This window comes from Etheostoma spectabile, chromosome 8 (assembly GCF_008692095.1).
Source record: "Etheostoma spectabile isolate EspeVRDwgs_2016 chromosome 8, UIUC_Espe_1.0, whole genome shotgun sequence".
In the NCBI taxonomy this organism is placed as follows: domain Eukaryota; kingdom Metazoa; phylum Chordata; class Actinopteri; order Perciformes; family Percidae; genus Etheostoma; species Etheostoma spectabile.
The window spans coordinates 33167852-33182523 of NC_045740.1; the positions used below are offsets into that span (position 1 = coordinate 33167852).

General features: G+C 42.1%; 1 protein-coding gene across 1 annotated transcript in view; it reads right to left on the minus strand.

The window, feature by feature from the left end:
* Positions 1–11299: 11299 nt before the first annotated feature.
* LOC116694488 (olfactomedin-4-like) overlaps positions 11300–14672 on the minus strand; it is a 3895-nt gene continuing 522 nt past the window's right edge. The window contains exons 2-5 of the mRNA XM_032524208.1: positions 13876–14034; positions 13532–13744; positions 12833–12965; positions 11300–12147 (exon numbers count right to left, since the gene is read on the minus strand). Coding sequence (XP_032380099.1) covers positions 11300–12147; positions 12833–12965; positions 13532–13744; positions 13876–14034 — 1353 coding nt within the window. The remainder of the gene's footprint in view (positions 12148–12832; positions 12966–13531; positions 13745–13875; positions 14035–14672) is intronic.

Below are 14672 nucleotides of genomic sequence, written 5' to 3' on the forward strand. Positions count from 1 at the left end.
ACACACACACACACACACACACACGCACACACACACACACACACACACACCCGTCCTAACAGAACAGTCTTCACACGGCAAGTACAGAAGTATTTCTTTTCCTTCTAAATCTGAACTTAAAAGTAAACAGCACCATAGTGAAGGTGGAGCAGGTGAAGGGAGAGAGCATGAGCGAATGGTCGGAGTCGCTGGCATACACAACACAAAAAAGTAAATCCATGAATATGGATTGGTCACACAAGTTGAAAAATCAAATAGAAGGTTTGTGTCTCAGTAAAAAGGTTTCTCTGTCTAAATGTGGTTCTTTCTGTTTTTATCCATCTACTGCGTAGTCTCCCCGGTCCTGTGTCAACAGAAGGGAAACATCTGTGCCAGTATTTGGTCAGCAAAAACAGGATTTTGAATGATGGTCTAAACTCAGTAACTCATTTTTGAACATGTACATGTAAGACAACACACTTGGAATATAAATCCATCACAATGTAATAGTTGAGGATCCTGTGTGTATTTAATGAGTATTCAACATGAGAAACATCTGTGACTGTGTGGAAGAAAGAACAAGTTCAACTGTAAAACTGTCCAGGCCGTGTTTGAATTAACTGACATACACACACAAACACACACCCCCACCCACACTCCCTTTCCATCCACCCTGTCATTTTAAGCAGGGGAGATGGACTCTTTCCAGGTTTTGCTTGGAGCAGCTTTTCAAAAAGTATTTTTGTCTCCAAACTCCAGGACGCCTTGTCATTAGTAAGCCTCATATAGAAACTAGGCTGGTTCCACCCATCACAGCTCCACTCCCACACCCCTTTCTCTCCGCTTCTCGCCCTCTCATCAAGGCCACTACCTTTGTGGTTTTGCCTAAACAGTGCTAGCCCAATGTTATATTTAAGAAGTGTATCCAAGCACAAATGTCATTCTATTTTTTCATTCATTTCATTATGATTTATTTGCAACCACTATGTACAGTAGCAAACATTTGGCTGTGCCATCGTAAATCTACAGCACACATAACAAGCAGCCACACACACCATCTAGTTCCCACTGAAACCCACAAAACTCCACTAACCTCCTCACATATATGTTCTCTTACGTAGCCTAATGGCTGGTTAAACTAAATAAAAATGTCAAAGACTCAAACCGAATATATATATTGTATATTTTTGTTATTTCCACTAAAAGTTCTGTTGTTGGCGCAGACAGACTCAGATTATTATTCTATTTATTAAGTGTCTGACAGCATCATGGAAAGGGTCCCTACAGAGATAGACCTTTAACACCTCTTTGAGACCTTTCTGATCAACCAGAAACAGCTTTGAAGTCACTAGCACCAAACCCACCAGACTCCACTTAAAAAAACAATACTTTTAGCGTGTATAGAGCCAACATATTTTCACATGTAAATCTGTAAACTATGTGTTAAATTCAACCAAAACTACAGTTGTGATGGTTGGAAAAGTGGAAAGACGACCCAAAACGGCTTTTTATAGTTTTATTTAGTTTCTGTCAACTTTGAATAAAGTGTGTTTTATGATGCTAAAACTACTGTTTATTTACATGGAGTCTGGTGGCTTTAGCAAACGCAATTTCACAGATGTTTTTATGTTTAAAAAGGATCTTAGTCTTTAACAGAAAGGTTGACCTCCTTAGAAATCTTTTCCATGAATGAGCACTTTAGTGAAGGTATATAAAAGCTGCACAATTGTTGTTAGATCTCGCTTTATACTGGACCAATGTTAAAGATGGATGTTCCCATCAGTCACTTAGACATAGAAGATGGGAAAATAGGGTTCAGGTTAAAAACAAACTGCAGCTACGCATCAAAGGAGACCTATTATGCTTTCCCTTACTTTGTGTCATATTTAAATATAATGCTACAATGTAGGATGTTTGTCAAAGTAAATGTGGCACTAGCTTCTGTGACTCGAGTGGAAATCTCTCATCCAACACTTCTTTCATCTGTCTTTCTGAAAAACAATCTTTCTGGGCTTTCTGTTCCATATTCTAAGACAAATTGGCATCCACTCCATGACATGCTGTTTCAAGGCTGGGTTTACAAGCTCCAAGCTCCCAGCACAGCCTTTTATTTTGCAGGAACACAAGAATACATTTCTTCCCTTCTTTCTGTGCAACAAGCGTGTGTTGTTTACTGTATATGGCATGGGTGTAAGGAAGCTTAAACTTGAAGAGCATTTTATGCTTAGATGTATTTCAGATGAGCAACCACGTATTCATCCATTGGTTTGGTTTCATAGATTACTTTTATTTTTGATGGTTTGATGATGATGATGTGATGTGACAAAGACAACATCTACACTATTACGTTTTGGTTTAAAAAAACACCTGTTGCTAAATTTAGGCCGCGCGACAACATTACTGCATCGTTTCCGAGCGTGGGATTTCCCCCCTTTCTGGTCTACATATTATTATTATTATTATTTCATGTTTTGTTTTCTTGTGCAGGATCACCCCCCCCCCCTGCTTTTTTCACAAATCACACCCTTGCACTGTAGATGTAGCTTTAACCACCATGAGTGAAAATGCATGGAGGAAGGTGCAGTGTGGGTGAGGAGGCGATACGAGAAGGACAGGGATGGGTTGAGGAGGAGGATGAGGAGGAGGGCTGGGAGGAGTCGCAGTAGTCAAGGGAGGAGGTGGAGGTAAAATTGGTGTGTAATTACTCTCTTACTCGCTTAAATTAGAAGGGAGGACAGCGCTGCCAGCCTCCTGCTGGTGCCTGATGTCTGCACCAGCATCCATTCTCCACTTTCTTCCATTTAATTCCTCCTCCCTTCTCCCCGGAGTATCACTGAAAGGATTTCCGTGAGCCGACCACGATGCTATGGGAATTTGGACAATCATTTCTATTTACAAATGCGCCAAAGTGATGAGAGGATTTAACATCTGTAGCTCAAAGAAAACACAGCCTCTTTATGAACAGGATGAGAAATTAAAGTGGCATTGATTTTAATGTGGTTTTTGAAGTCAGATAGGGATAGTGCTTGCATTCATTTGGAGTCATATCTTTTGGCCGCCTGGTAAACGGAGTCCGACATTCACTCTCCTTTTAGCTCAACCCAACTCGTCAGATACAGAAGCTTTGTCATTGGCTCTCCACGTCAGATGCAGACGCCAAAAGCAGCCTTTAGCATCTGTATGGAACGCACCAGGCAGAGCAGCAGCTCTACACTAACCCAGGAGACCAGGGTTCATGTCCTCTTCTTGTCCCGCGTGTCACTGAAACAAACATTTAATAACCCCACTCAACTTTCCAGCTCTTACGCCGCATACCAGTTAAACGTTCCAACCCAGAGCTTAAAAAAGAGACCAAGAGTTCTGGGCAAGCATGTTTGTACGTGACGCTAAAGGAGACTTTTTGCGTCGATGACTACTGCCAAAGGCACCCAACCGAGTGTCATTATTTGACGCGATGGTAGTGAGAAAGTGTTGGTTTTGTCTCCACTAACTCCTGAAACACAAATAGCTGCCTCTTTAGCTGCTAACATCTACCAGAGCTGCATATTTTACATCAGAAGAGCAAACTATAATTCTACATATGAAGAACACAGACACAATGCAGTCACTGCTTCCTAAAACAGGAAGGAAAGCTGGCAAAAAACGCTAATGAATGACACTTACCACATGATCTGACCATAAATACACATGTGCTTTCCATAAATTCTCGTTCCTTTAGCCTATTATTTAAGCTGAAACCTTTTTTCAACACTTATGATGCTTTTTTGAATGGTTTTCACTTTCTTGATGTTTTCAACACTATGTAACACTAACTTATTAACTTTAGTTTTACAGTTATTTTTGTACTTTGTGGTAAATAAACCTCATTTATAGCAAACTATACCTAATGTTTGAGTTAGAAAAGAAGAAATTAGCAATTATTGAGACTAAAATTAAAGGAATGGATGTTGATGAATAATCACAGACTGGAATATGTCAACTTTTACTCAATACTATTTCAAAAACACTTCAATTTGTTTTTCAAATGCTGTAAAATTGAAAAGAAGACGCCCCAAAATGAATGAAAGTAGAGATTTGTACTTGCCAAAGAGCGTTGTGTGGAATCAATCATGTTATTTTGGGGAATTAAAAAGAACATTGACATAGGAAAACGGGTCAAATTGACCCGACATGAGGGTTAAAAGGTCGCGCATTGCCACAAGGAGGAAGGTCTGGCTAGTCCACACTGCATTCTGGGATAGGAGAACAACGTGCTCTGGTTCATTGGCACTTCTTTAAACCAATCACAGTTGTCTTGAGTCCTCAAACTGAAACATCATCAATGTAGACCATGTCTTGCATACTTTGCTCCCTGAAGGGGCCTTTGACAAGATGATATTTTAAAATATGCCAGAACATTTGGCAGTGGGACAACACAACTGCAATGGTATGCCACCAGGGTTTAAATCAATAAAGGGGAAACTCATTTTCATCATCTTCTTTTGGTGCAGTGTACTGTATTCTGCTCTGTTTCCCCTGCTTCTTCCAGAGTGGAAATTTTAGCTACACAAATATTTCTTGAAGGCAGAGCTTGTCAAGAGGCCAACCAGATTCAATCTTATTGGTTAATTAAACTCTAAAAGAGCCAAAGAGCTCAGTTTGTATTTAGCTGGAAACCATTAGACTAAAGCCCGGAGCAAAAATCCATTAGGAAGAGAGGAAAGATGTGTGTATTTGAAGAGCTACTGGTTATACTCTTGGAGCTTGCAGCCGGTCACACAAAGGAAAACCTCACACAGTAATTGTTCAGTCATTTTGAGAGTGATGAGTAGAGGTACTATTGTCTTTCATTGGTGATGGGGAATCAGTGAGTCACACCGGTTTGCAAGTCAAAATTCTCAAAGTACAGGAAAACGTTTGTAGACGAGCTCAGTCTTGTTAAAGGATAAGCTGGTGTTGTTCTATGGTTTATTCAATCCATCTCTCAGTGTTTTTGTGAATAATACCCTTCCATGTCTTTAGCATTCAGTCCTAAGCACACTTGTTCCTGTTCAAGGTGCAAGTCTTCAGAACTATCAGATATCCGAAAAGATATAACACTTCAAAACATTTGTACTGAAAATACAAGCTGCTAAAAACTACAAACAAGTTAGTAGTCACATATGTTATAGTCAGATGTGGGATTTTCTGTTACAGTCCTTACACTGGCTAGCTAACGACTACAGACACACACCAGACACCTCCAGACCGAAGGCCACTTGTTGTCTTGTTCTGTCTCTCTCCACAGGGTTTATATAGAAGAGGAGGTTGGCAGCCAGTGCGTTGACATGCCAAGCAGTAACCGGGGCGTGGTACTACTCCTGTTTTCCCTGTTTACATGAGCAGGGAAGAATGGGAAGAGGGATGGGGGTAACTTTACCTCCGTTGCACTAGGTGGTGCTCTGCCAAAGCACAACTGGCTTTTTCTTCCGTTTGACCCATGTCAAGATTACGCCAACCGCCACTAAATTTGTAAAATGTAACAACTTAATTTTTCAATAACACACTCTTGTCACAGCGTAGAATACCACAATGCTCTCGCCAGATGACTGACAACATTACATTAAAATCTATATTGCTTAATTTCTGCCATCCCCATGGGGAATTTTAAGTAATGACAAAACAACTGTTGGTGCGTCCACATGACACAATCCTTCCTTGATAGCGCACCCTCCACCCATGCTCCACACAGTTGCTAGTAGCCAAGGAGGACAGGGAGGATTGAAATATGCGTTGTAGCATGTCTCTAAAGCTTGAACCAGTGCCGGGTGGGATAACGCTAGCCAGCGGCTGCAGCAGGTCCTGTTCGTTTCCTCCCCTTTTTCTACCAAGACACAGCGTTCTTATCTGTTTCATCTACGGATGTCCGCTGCCTCCTCTGTGGGGACAAAAAAAACAGTATTAATCATTTTACACAACAATATATACTATTGACACTTGTTCTTTGATGTTTGTATTGAGCATGAACTGTCCATGAGCATTTGGATATGCAGTAGTTATCAGAGATTTTATTTTATGCTTCAAGGCTGGGTGTTGTTTGCAAATTCAATCTCTCCCTGTCTTTCTTTCAGTTGCCATCGTTCAAAGCCAGAGTGAATTTAAGTAATGCCAAGATTTCTTTGAAACAACAAGTAATGGTGCACACACTTGCACTGAATTCATTTTTGTATATTTTGCCATAACTGCAATTGCACAGGTACTGAAACCATTTCCAGAATGTGGAAAAACATGTTCTTGAGGGAATGCCCCTGAGACATCATGTATCTACTGTAATGAACATGCTGGATAACAAAAGGTTGACCCACTGACTCACTGACAGCATTTATTCTATACAGTGAGTCACATAATGTTAGAATAGAACAGTCTTTATTATTGCACAACAAATTGTATACAGTCCTATCAGTGCAAACAGTAGCACGAGTATACACTGTACACTGCTGGTCAAAGGTTTGTGGTCATTTAGAAACTTCCATTGCACTCCATTACAGACAGGATACCAGCGGAGATCAGTGACCAGGGCAGAGTTTTCAGATTCCATATTGTGCTTACTGTATATAATTGCAAAAGGGTTCTCCAATGTTTCCTCAGTTAGTTTTTTAAAATGATATCAGATTAGTGAACATAACCTTTGGAACATTGGATGAATGGTTGCTGATAATGGGCAATGCAGATATTGCCTTAAAGATCAGCCAGCCCCCCCACTCAGATCAGCTGGTATTCTGTCTATAATGGAGTGGAATGGACATTTGTCAGTGACCCCAAACCTTTGACTGGTAGTGTATACTGTATGTATATATGTTGTGTTAGTAAAAGAAGAGAGAGACACACAAACACAAGAATACCACTGCGTGATTCATCCTTATAGTAATACTCAAGTAGCATTAAGCGCAGTTATGGCTGTCGGATAAAAAGTATCTGAGTCAGTTTCTTTGTGTTGTAATTGTCCTCTCTGACAATCAAAGCTGTTTCAAAAGGGTCTGGGCGGGTTGACATTGATCTTTAAGGATCCTCTGGGCTTGAAGGCAACAGGAACTGTGAAGCTGTTCCAGGGAGGGAAGAGGGCAGCTAATGATCTTCTCGGGCGGTGGTGACGACCCTCTGGAGCATTCTCCTCTCTTCCTCTCTGCAAACCACACACAGACGCGATTAGTCAATTACCAATCACATTGAATTACGCCAATGAGTTTCACTCTCACATTCTCAGAGTAGACTGAAAATACTGCTACACAGTCAGCAGAAGGACATGTTCAGTCATGATGAATGAATGTGTTTTAACAGTGTCTTTGACACACTTTGTTTACATTTTTGATTATTAGTAAAATTTCTGGACAACTTGTACAACAATGTATTGCCACATTTGGTATCGACGTTTCCTAGAGGATGAATCGCCAAAATTATTAGGACATTTTCAAATTTAGTTTAAATTCTGGGCCCCACTAAATATGTAACACGGAAGCTGCGATAACATGAGATTATTTCCCCTCCCTCATTTTTGAAAAGTTTTACTACTGAAAACTTGTGATCCATTATGTGAGGGTTCTGTAAGACTCGCAAATGTATTCGTGATTTGGAATCATTCGTGAAATGGACATGGAGACTCTCATTCCTCGGAAAAATCAACAATCATCACTTACAACTCATATTTGGGCTCTTTCGCTAGATGGCGTCTCCCTCTAGTGGTCCTAGTAAGTATGACGGGAGCCGAACAGGATATAGACTGCATATGCGCTAGATTCTGCATCGGAGGCATGTTAGGGTGTTGGGTGGGTTAATCAAACAGGACTTTCACCCAGGAGACCAGTATTTGTGTCCCATTTGGAAATAAAAGTAAGATTTTAGTTACGGAACTACGTCACGTTGTGCAACATGCGTTTCTGGAAGTGAAGTTACGTCCCAAATTTACAGATTTTAACCCAAACCAAGACATTTTTCTAAACTAAGTAGTTTTGTTACCTGGACCAGACCAAGTAGTTTTCCTACTTTAACCTAACACTGCAACCGTTTCATGTTACTGATGTGACAGTTAGTTCCAGTATGTGTAAGGAAAACACTCCTGTTGGTAGTATATCCTGAATACTAATGTATAAAACGCTCCTGTGGGTCGTATTAGAGGCGAGGATTAACGCCCTATGTGGTCAAACATGAAAGTAACCCATAAATGAGAGATGGAATTAAGATCACTGTTGAGTTGTGTCCTGTGTGCAAGATTACCAAGCAGTGAACATACTTAGACCTGTTTTATATTGCAGTGTACACAGAGAGAGTGTGTGGAGCGTAAACCAGGCACGCTCCTGTGCAGCAGCCTGCCATTTAAGCTCATAAGCCTGTCTTATTTTTTACATGAAACCCCGGCCTGGTGCAGCTGGTGGAGGATGGAAGGACATCTTGTTGCAGTTATCACCGGTAATCATCTTTACTTGTTACTGGCAGCGAGTAATAATGACTGTATGTATCAGATGGACTCTTTAGTGTGACCATTACATATTTATGGGGAATGATGGTGTGATGATGTGTAAAGGTGAAGCTATCAGGCCATCATAATGGTAGGATTCTGCCTTGGAGACAAAACAGGATGTACTTCCTGGCAGATGAGTATGAGGATACGCTGTAAGTGGTCAGTAAGGCATCAGCCTGCAACATTCAGGGATCATTCAGTTAAACAGAGAATATATGAACTGACAACACGTTTAAACTTTTTAAACTTTGGTTTAGAATTTAGTCTGTCCATCAACAACAACCACGATGTCTGGGCCTGAATCCACACATCAGTTTGGTTTCCTTTTCTAGCAATGAGAAGACACTCTGCACCTTTGCAGGAAATTAAATTGAAATGATTCTAACGGAGTAGGAGTAGGTTTTTTTAAGTGTAGCGTGTAGTGTGTCTTGCTCACTCCAGTCTGGGCCTTGAATCTAGTTTTTGCAGCACAGTGTCCAGCTGTGCTAGCAGCTCTGTGAGGCCGTACTTCGGCACAGTGGTGCTTTGTGCCAAATGCTATCATCAGCATGCTAACATGCTCACAATGACATTGCTAACATGCTATTGCTTATATGAGATGGTGTCATGTGTAGGGGTGGGCCAAAATATTGATAAAGCAATATATTGTCCTTTGTGTGATAAGCTAATCAATACGCAGGTGCCAAATATCAATGTCAGGTCCAAGTCAAGAAATGTGACAACATTAAATGATGTTATTTTATATTTAACATTCAAACTTGTGAATACACGCAAGCCATGCGAGTCTACTGCCTCGGGTAGACTCAAGTCCACGTCTCTGGATTGGTTTGGCAGGTTTGGTCATGAACTAAATAATTGGACACATTGCAATGCTGAGCTGATGATGTGCTAGATGAAACGTCCGATGGTCACCAATGTCATTACAGTTCATTCTGTGGAGAACATTAATACCAGTAGTAAGGGTATGGCCTTCCATCCAGTAGTTGTTGAATTTCTGAAGGATCGATTTAGCAGTTACCACCTATAAAATGAGCTCAGATCACTAGATAGTTCTACACAAAGCACTGCATCTAATTCCTTGCTTGTTTATGACTAAGGATTTTGCAGGGTCTGATCCGTTCATTTCTACAGAAGGAGTAGAACGATGAAAGAGGGGATCGGAAGATAAAACATCATCACTCGGAAGGTTCCAAAATGTCAGTGTCCCAGCAGATTATTACAGAACATGTAGATTGTGCCCAGTCTATTTTTCCTTTGCAGAAACATGAAATCAGCCTGACCACATACATGGTAAAGAGTCGACCGTTTTTGTCGTTTTCGACGGTTTTGTCCTGAGCCAGCCGGCTGCTGTTTGGCTTCGTTAAATCTGCAGGGCAGTAGGTCTGTCATTATGTGAGCAGAGCTTTGGGTGTGTCTGAGAGGCAGCCAGCCAGAAACTGGAAACCAGGCCACAGCAGGGCCAGAATCTGTCCTCCTCACTTCAGTGTGAGATCACACCGACCTCTACTGGGTACAGCCAGTACTACCACACACTCCCCAGTACCTACTATATGCTCAGTGTAGAAACCAGTTAACAGTCTCATTACCTACAGTCACTATTCTCTGGACTCATGACTTGGACTCAGAGGATTCATGAAATATGACTCAGAAGTCGGATAAAGTTTCTGTTTACTTTTACATGTAATAGACAGTGATGAAGTACGAGTCCTGGACTCTGATTTGAGTCTGACTCAAGTCACTATTTTCTGGACTTGAGACTGTAAGTCAAACTCAGGTAATGGTGACTCGACTTGGATTCGACTCAGAGTCTTCTTTTGTGACTCGGACCAGGACTCAAACATTGGGGACTCGAGCATTGACTCAGACTCGAGATTTGGTGACTCAACTACAACACTAGAATATTAGAATGTTGAGTTGTCAGCATTAATACTACATGTAGAAGCAAAGAACTACCTCTGGAAGTCTTTGGACGTACATGTAGTAAATAATGTATTAGTAGAAGTGCTCACTGGGTGGCTGATCCAGTCCCAGTCCCTGTGCGGCTCATAATATCGAGGAATCCTTCGCTGGGACTGGATCCGCCACCCAGTGAGCTGACCTGGCAGGTTTTGCTTTATGATCCTCTGAGGGCTCATAGTACACTTTGACATGTTACTTTAATTTTGTACTCAGCTGCATAAATAAAAAGGTTAACTTTAAAAATACTTTTGCCTTAGTTTACGATTATTGATGATGATGCAGATCAACGTTATGGCATTTCTTAGATTGTTTTACTGTCTAAAATAGCCATCCTGGAAATATGCAAACGAAAATATCTAAAACGTCTTCTTCAGCGTCACTCGCATAAGCCATTTAGCAATTAAGAGAAAAATCCGATGTCGAACACACAAACTTTGTGTTCATATTCAAGAAATTCAGTTGAATTTTACTGTTTCCATCAGACATTTTTCATTGGATATCACTGAATTTGCATATACACGTATGTATGGAAACATGGATAGTGTGGAATCTCCTTTCAGTTGTCAGCGGCCTCTTGGAGGTAATGGGCTACCTCGGAGCTCCGGCTGGCTGCTTGCTCTCTCCACCTACGCCAGCCATGTTACAACTTACAGCACAACACAATGTCAATTTTTTATTGGAAAGTTAATTATTACAGTTTGTATAATTGTGTTTGTTATTGATTTTCCAGCTTTATAAAATTACGAGTTACATTACAAACGTTGGTTACAACATAGAGTATGTGATACGTCCTACAAATCTGTCCATTATGGAGTACCTGACTGCTGATAGGATAAATAGTTTGACATGTATGTGACATGTTTTAATTGCCGATTACACAGCTTGAGATCAGAAGTAGGCCTGGTAAGCCAGCAGATATCCATCGTTGTACATGTAGATTTGCCTGGTGATGGGGTTATAGCTCACGCTGGCCACTCCTTTAGCTACCTTCTCCAGTGGGAGCGCTAGTGTGTTGTCCTCTTTGCCTGTTGCCGTGTCAAAGGCGTAGAACACCTCCTCGCGGTAGTCGTCCACATACCGGGTGGCATACAGCACGCCGCACACCATGAAAGCGTTGCTCGCCGCCTTCTTGAACAGCCTTGTCTCCCACGTCTGTGAGACATTGAGTGTCATCGCCTCGCTGTCCCAAGCTAGCCGGCTCACCACCAGATTACCGTGGTTACCGACAGTGGCGTACAGGGCCCATAGTCCCGTCTCATCTGCCTCCACGTCTACGTCACTATTGGGGCGGCAGTCGTAGTAGCAATACGGGAACTTGTTGTTGAAACCGACGCCGGTGCCTGGAAGCGTCACCCGCTTGACGCTGTTGCTGTTGAGGTCGTAGCGGCAGACGTCTGCAGAGCGGTAGCAGTGGTAGTACAGCGCCTCGCCGTACAGAACAGCACTGGGACCCTCAATGGTGTCGGCGTGAGTGAAGGATGGAGCGAAGGTGAAGTCCCTGTGGTTGGCGGAGGCCATGAAGTCTTCGTAGGTTTGGTAGACGCGCAGCGTGTTGCCCCAGATGTGGTTGTTGAGCAGAGCCTGGACCCAGTAGCTGTTCTTCTGCCCCTCGCTGCCCATCTGGGCCTGTTTGCCCCACGAACCAGAGATGTAGCTCTTACTATAGGGACTGACCTTGGTCATGACTGGAGCACTGATGTTGGAGATTAGGCCCTTCAGGCAGTACCTGTCCCGGCCTGGAGACAGAGAGACCAAGAAGAGAACGTGAATGTACAGGACAGCTCCAACCTAATAACTGAACTTAATCTCAATAACACAGGTATTAAAAACAGGAGATGCAAAAACAGCAAATAAAGAGATACAAATACTGATAGTATTAATGAAAGGGATTGAGCATCGCATGTTTTCCTTTTCTTTCCTGTTGAAAAATCTTTCTTCATGTTTTGCTATTTGAATCAGCTTGCTAAAATCGGAACACTTATGCCACATCAGACTTCACATCATCACACTTTTTAAGAAAAGTGGCAAGTACTTGGATAACAGGATGAATCTGTACATACATCACAACTCATTGTCAAAGTTAGTTGGGTTGAAGAACGTTTTATTGCTGGGGATCCTTCTCTCCATACTGTGGAACCATTCAATGCTTCAACAGTAGTTGCACTGTTGAGTAGTTTAACTGACAAAAAGGACCAAAACATATGCAATTTGCATACAATTTCTTTAAATTGCTACTATGTTGCACACTGTAACATATCAATAGACAACATACTTTATTTTTCTGGAGGTAATGCACATTTTTACTTAGATCGTTCACGATTGTTCATAGTTATTGCAATTAATGGGAGATTGCTCTTTTACACACACACACACACACACACACACACACACACACACACACACACACACACACACACTTACCTCTGAAGTCTTTGGGGATGGACTTGCAGGACTCAGCGCGGTTCTTCAGGTAGCGTAGTTTCTCTCTGACAGTCTTCATGTTAATTGTGTCCGACATTTGCATCCGCTCTACATCTTTACGCAGTTTAACCGCCTAACGCACACACACACACAAACACACAAACACACACATTTACATTTACAACAATGTTCAAATTAACTTTCACTTTGGAACATTTTAAACAGCACAGTTATGTTTCTTCATATCATCACAAAATGTCAGGAGGTCCTGTTTATTTTCTCTCTACCCATGACATGACACCATGACCCTTTAACATTGGGGGGTAAGAGGGGGTTGAGATTGTGTATTTAAAAAACCAACAATATGACCAAAAAAGCTGTCCAAAAAATATTAAAAATAAACCAAAAAGCGACAAATTCCCGAAAAAGCAGCAAAAACTTTGGGGAAAAAAACCTCCAAACACAGACAAAAAAAAATTCTGCAAAAAAACATTGAAAAGTGCAAGAAAACAGTTCACAGTACCAGTCAAAAGTTTGGACACACTGATATGTCTCCACATAATAAAAGATCTATTGAATGTCCCAAAAATATCATTCATTTTCGGGCAAAAAAAGAAGTTCTGGCCTTTTGCCTTTGCAGGGCAGTATTACTCTGTAACTCTAGGGATAATTTCATTGTGGGTCCACGTGGTGCTGTACCTCTTTGGAGAGTTTCTGGGACTGGGGGGTGTTAGACTGGCTGCGGATAACACCGATGTCTCTGTCCAGCTGGCTGAGCTCCTGGCCCAGCCGGTGCAGATCCAAGTGGGTGTACAGGCCCTGGTTGTTCAGGTACTGGTGAGGCTTCAGCCGCTCCGTCACATTAAGAATCATAGCCTGGATCTCAGGGAGACGCTGGTTGGACAAGTCCACCTGAACGGAGACACAGACAGAAACTGAAATGTCATCAGGTTTTCAGGTTGTAGAAATGCTGCGATGATGTAGCAATCATAATAATCATGATTGGAGAAGTATACTGAGCAGTAGAGTAGTGTAGATCTCACCTGTTCCTGCAGGCGGCTCAGAGACCCCTCACAGGACTGGACCTGCAGCATCACCGCCTCGTAGCTCACAGCCGGGAACGCCCACAGGGTGGAGTTCACCTCGCAAACACATGATCCGTCTTTCTTCACGCCCGGCACCCGCTCAGCCTGGCCGTCACCCTGCAGGCACACGTGCACAAAAACTCAGTCAGAGCTGCAAAGATTAAAGGGGAACTACTGTTTTTTTAACATGGACGTGTGTGTAAGTGACTGATAGGAAGAAGAATCTTTGACATTGATTCAGTATTAAAGTGCTCATATTATGCTTTTTGGCTTTTTCCCCTTTCCTTTATGGTGTTATATATCTTTGTTGTGCATGTGATAGGTTTTCAAAGTGTAAAAGCCTAAAGTCCCCCCCCCCCCCCAAACAGAAAACACTGATCACAAACCGCTCCAAACAGCTCTGTTGTAGTCCAGCCTTTACTTCAGAGACAAACGTTATAATGCTCACCTAGCTGCTAGCATAGCACACCCTCATACTCTGCTTCTGACTGGCTAGTAGTCCTTACCTAGGTACTGTCAGGGCCCTCATACTCTGCTTCTGACTGGCTAGTAGTCCTTACCTAGGTACTGTCAGGACCCTCATACTCTGCTTCTGACTGGCTAGTAGTCCTTACCTAGGTACTGTCAGGGTCTCGTACTCTGCTTCTGACTGGCTAGTAGTCCTTACCTATCTACTGAGCATGTGTGACATCCAACAAAGATAGTATAGAAGTGAGATGTCCCACTCTGTGGCTAAAACAGAGAGCTCAACACAC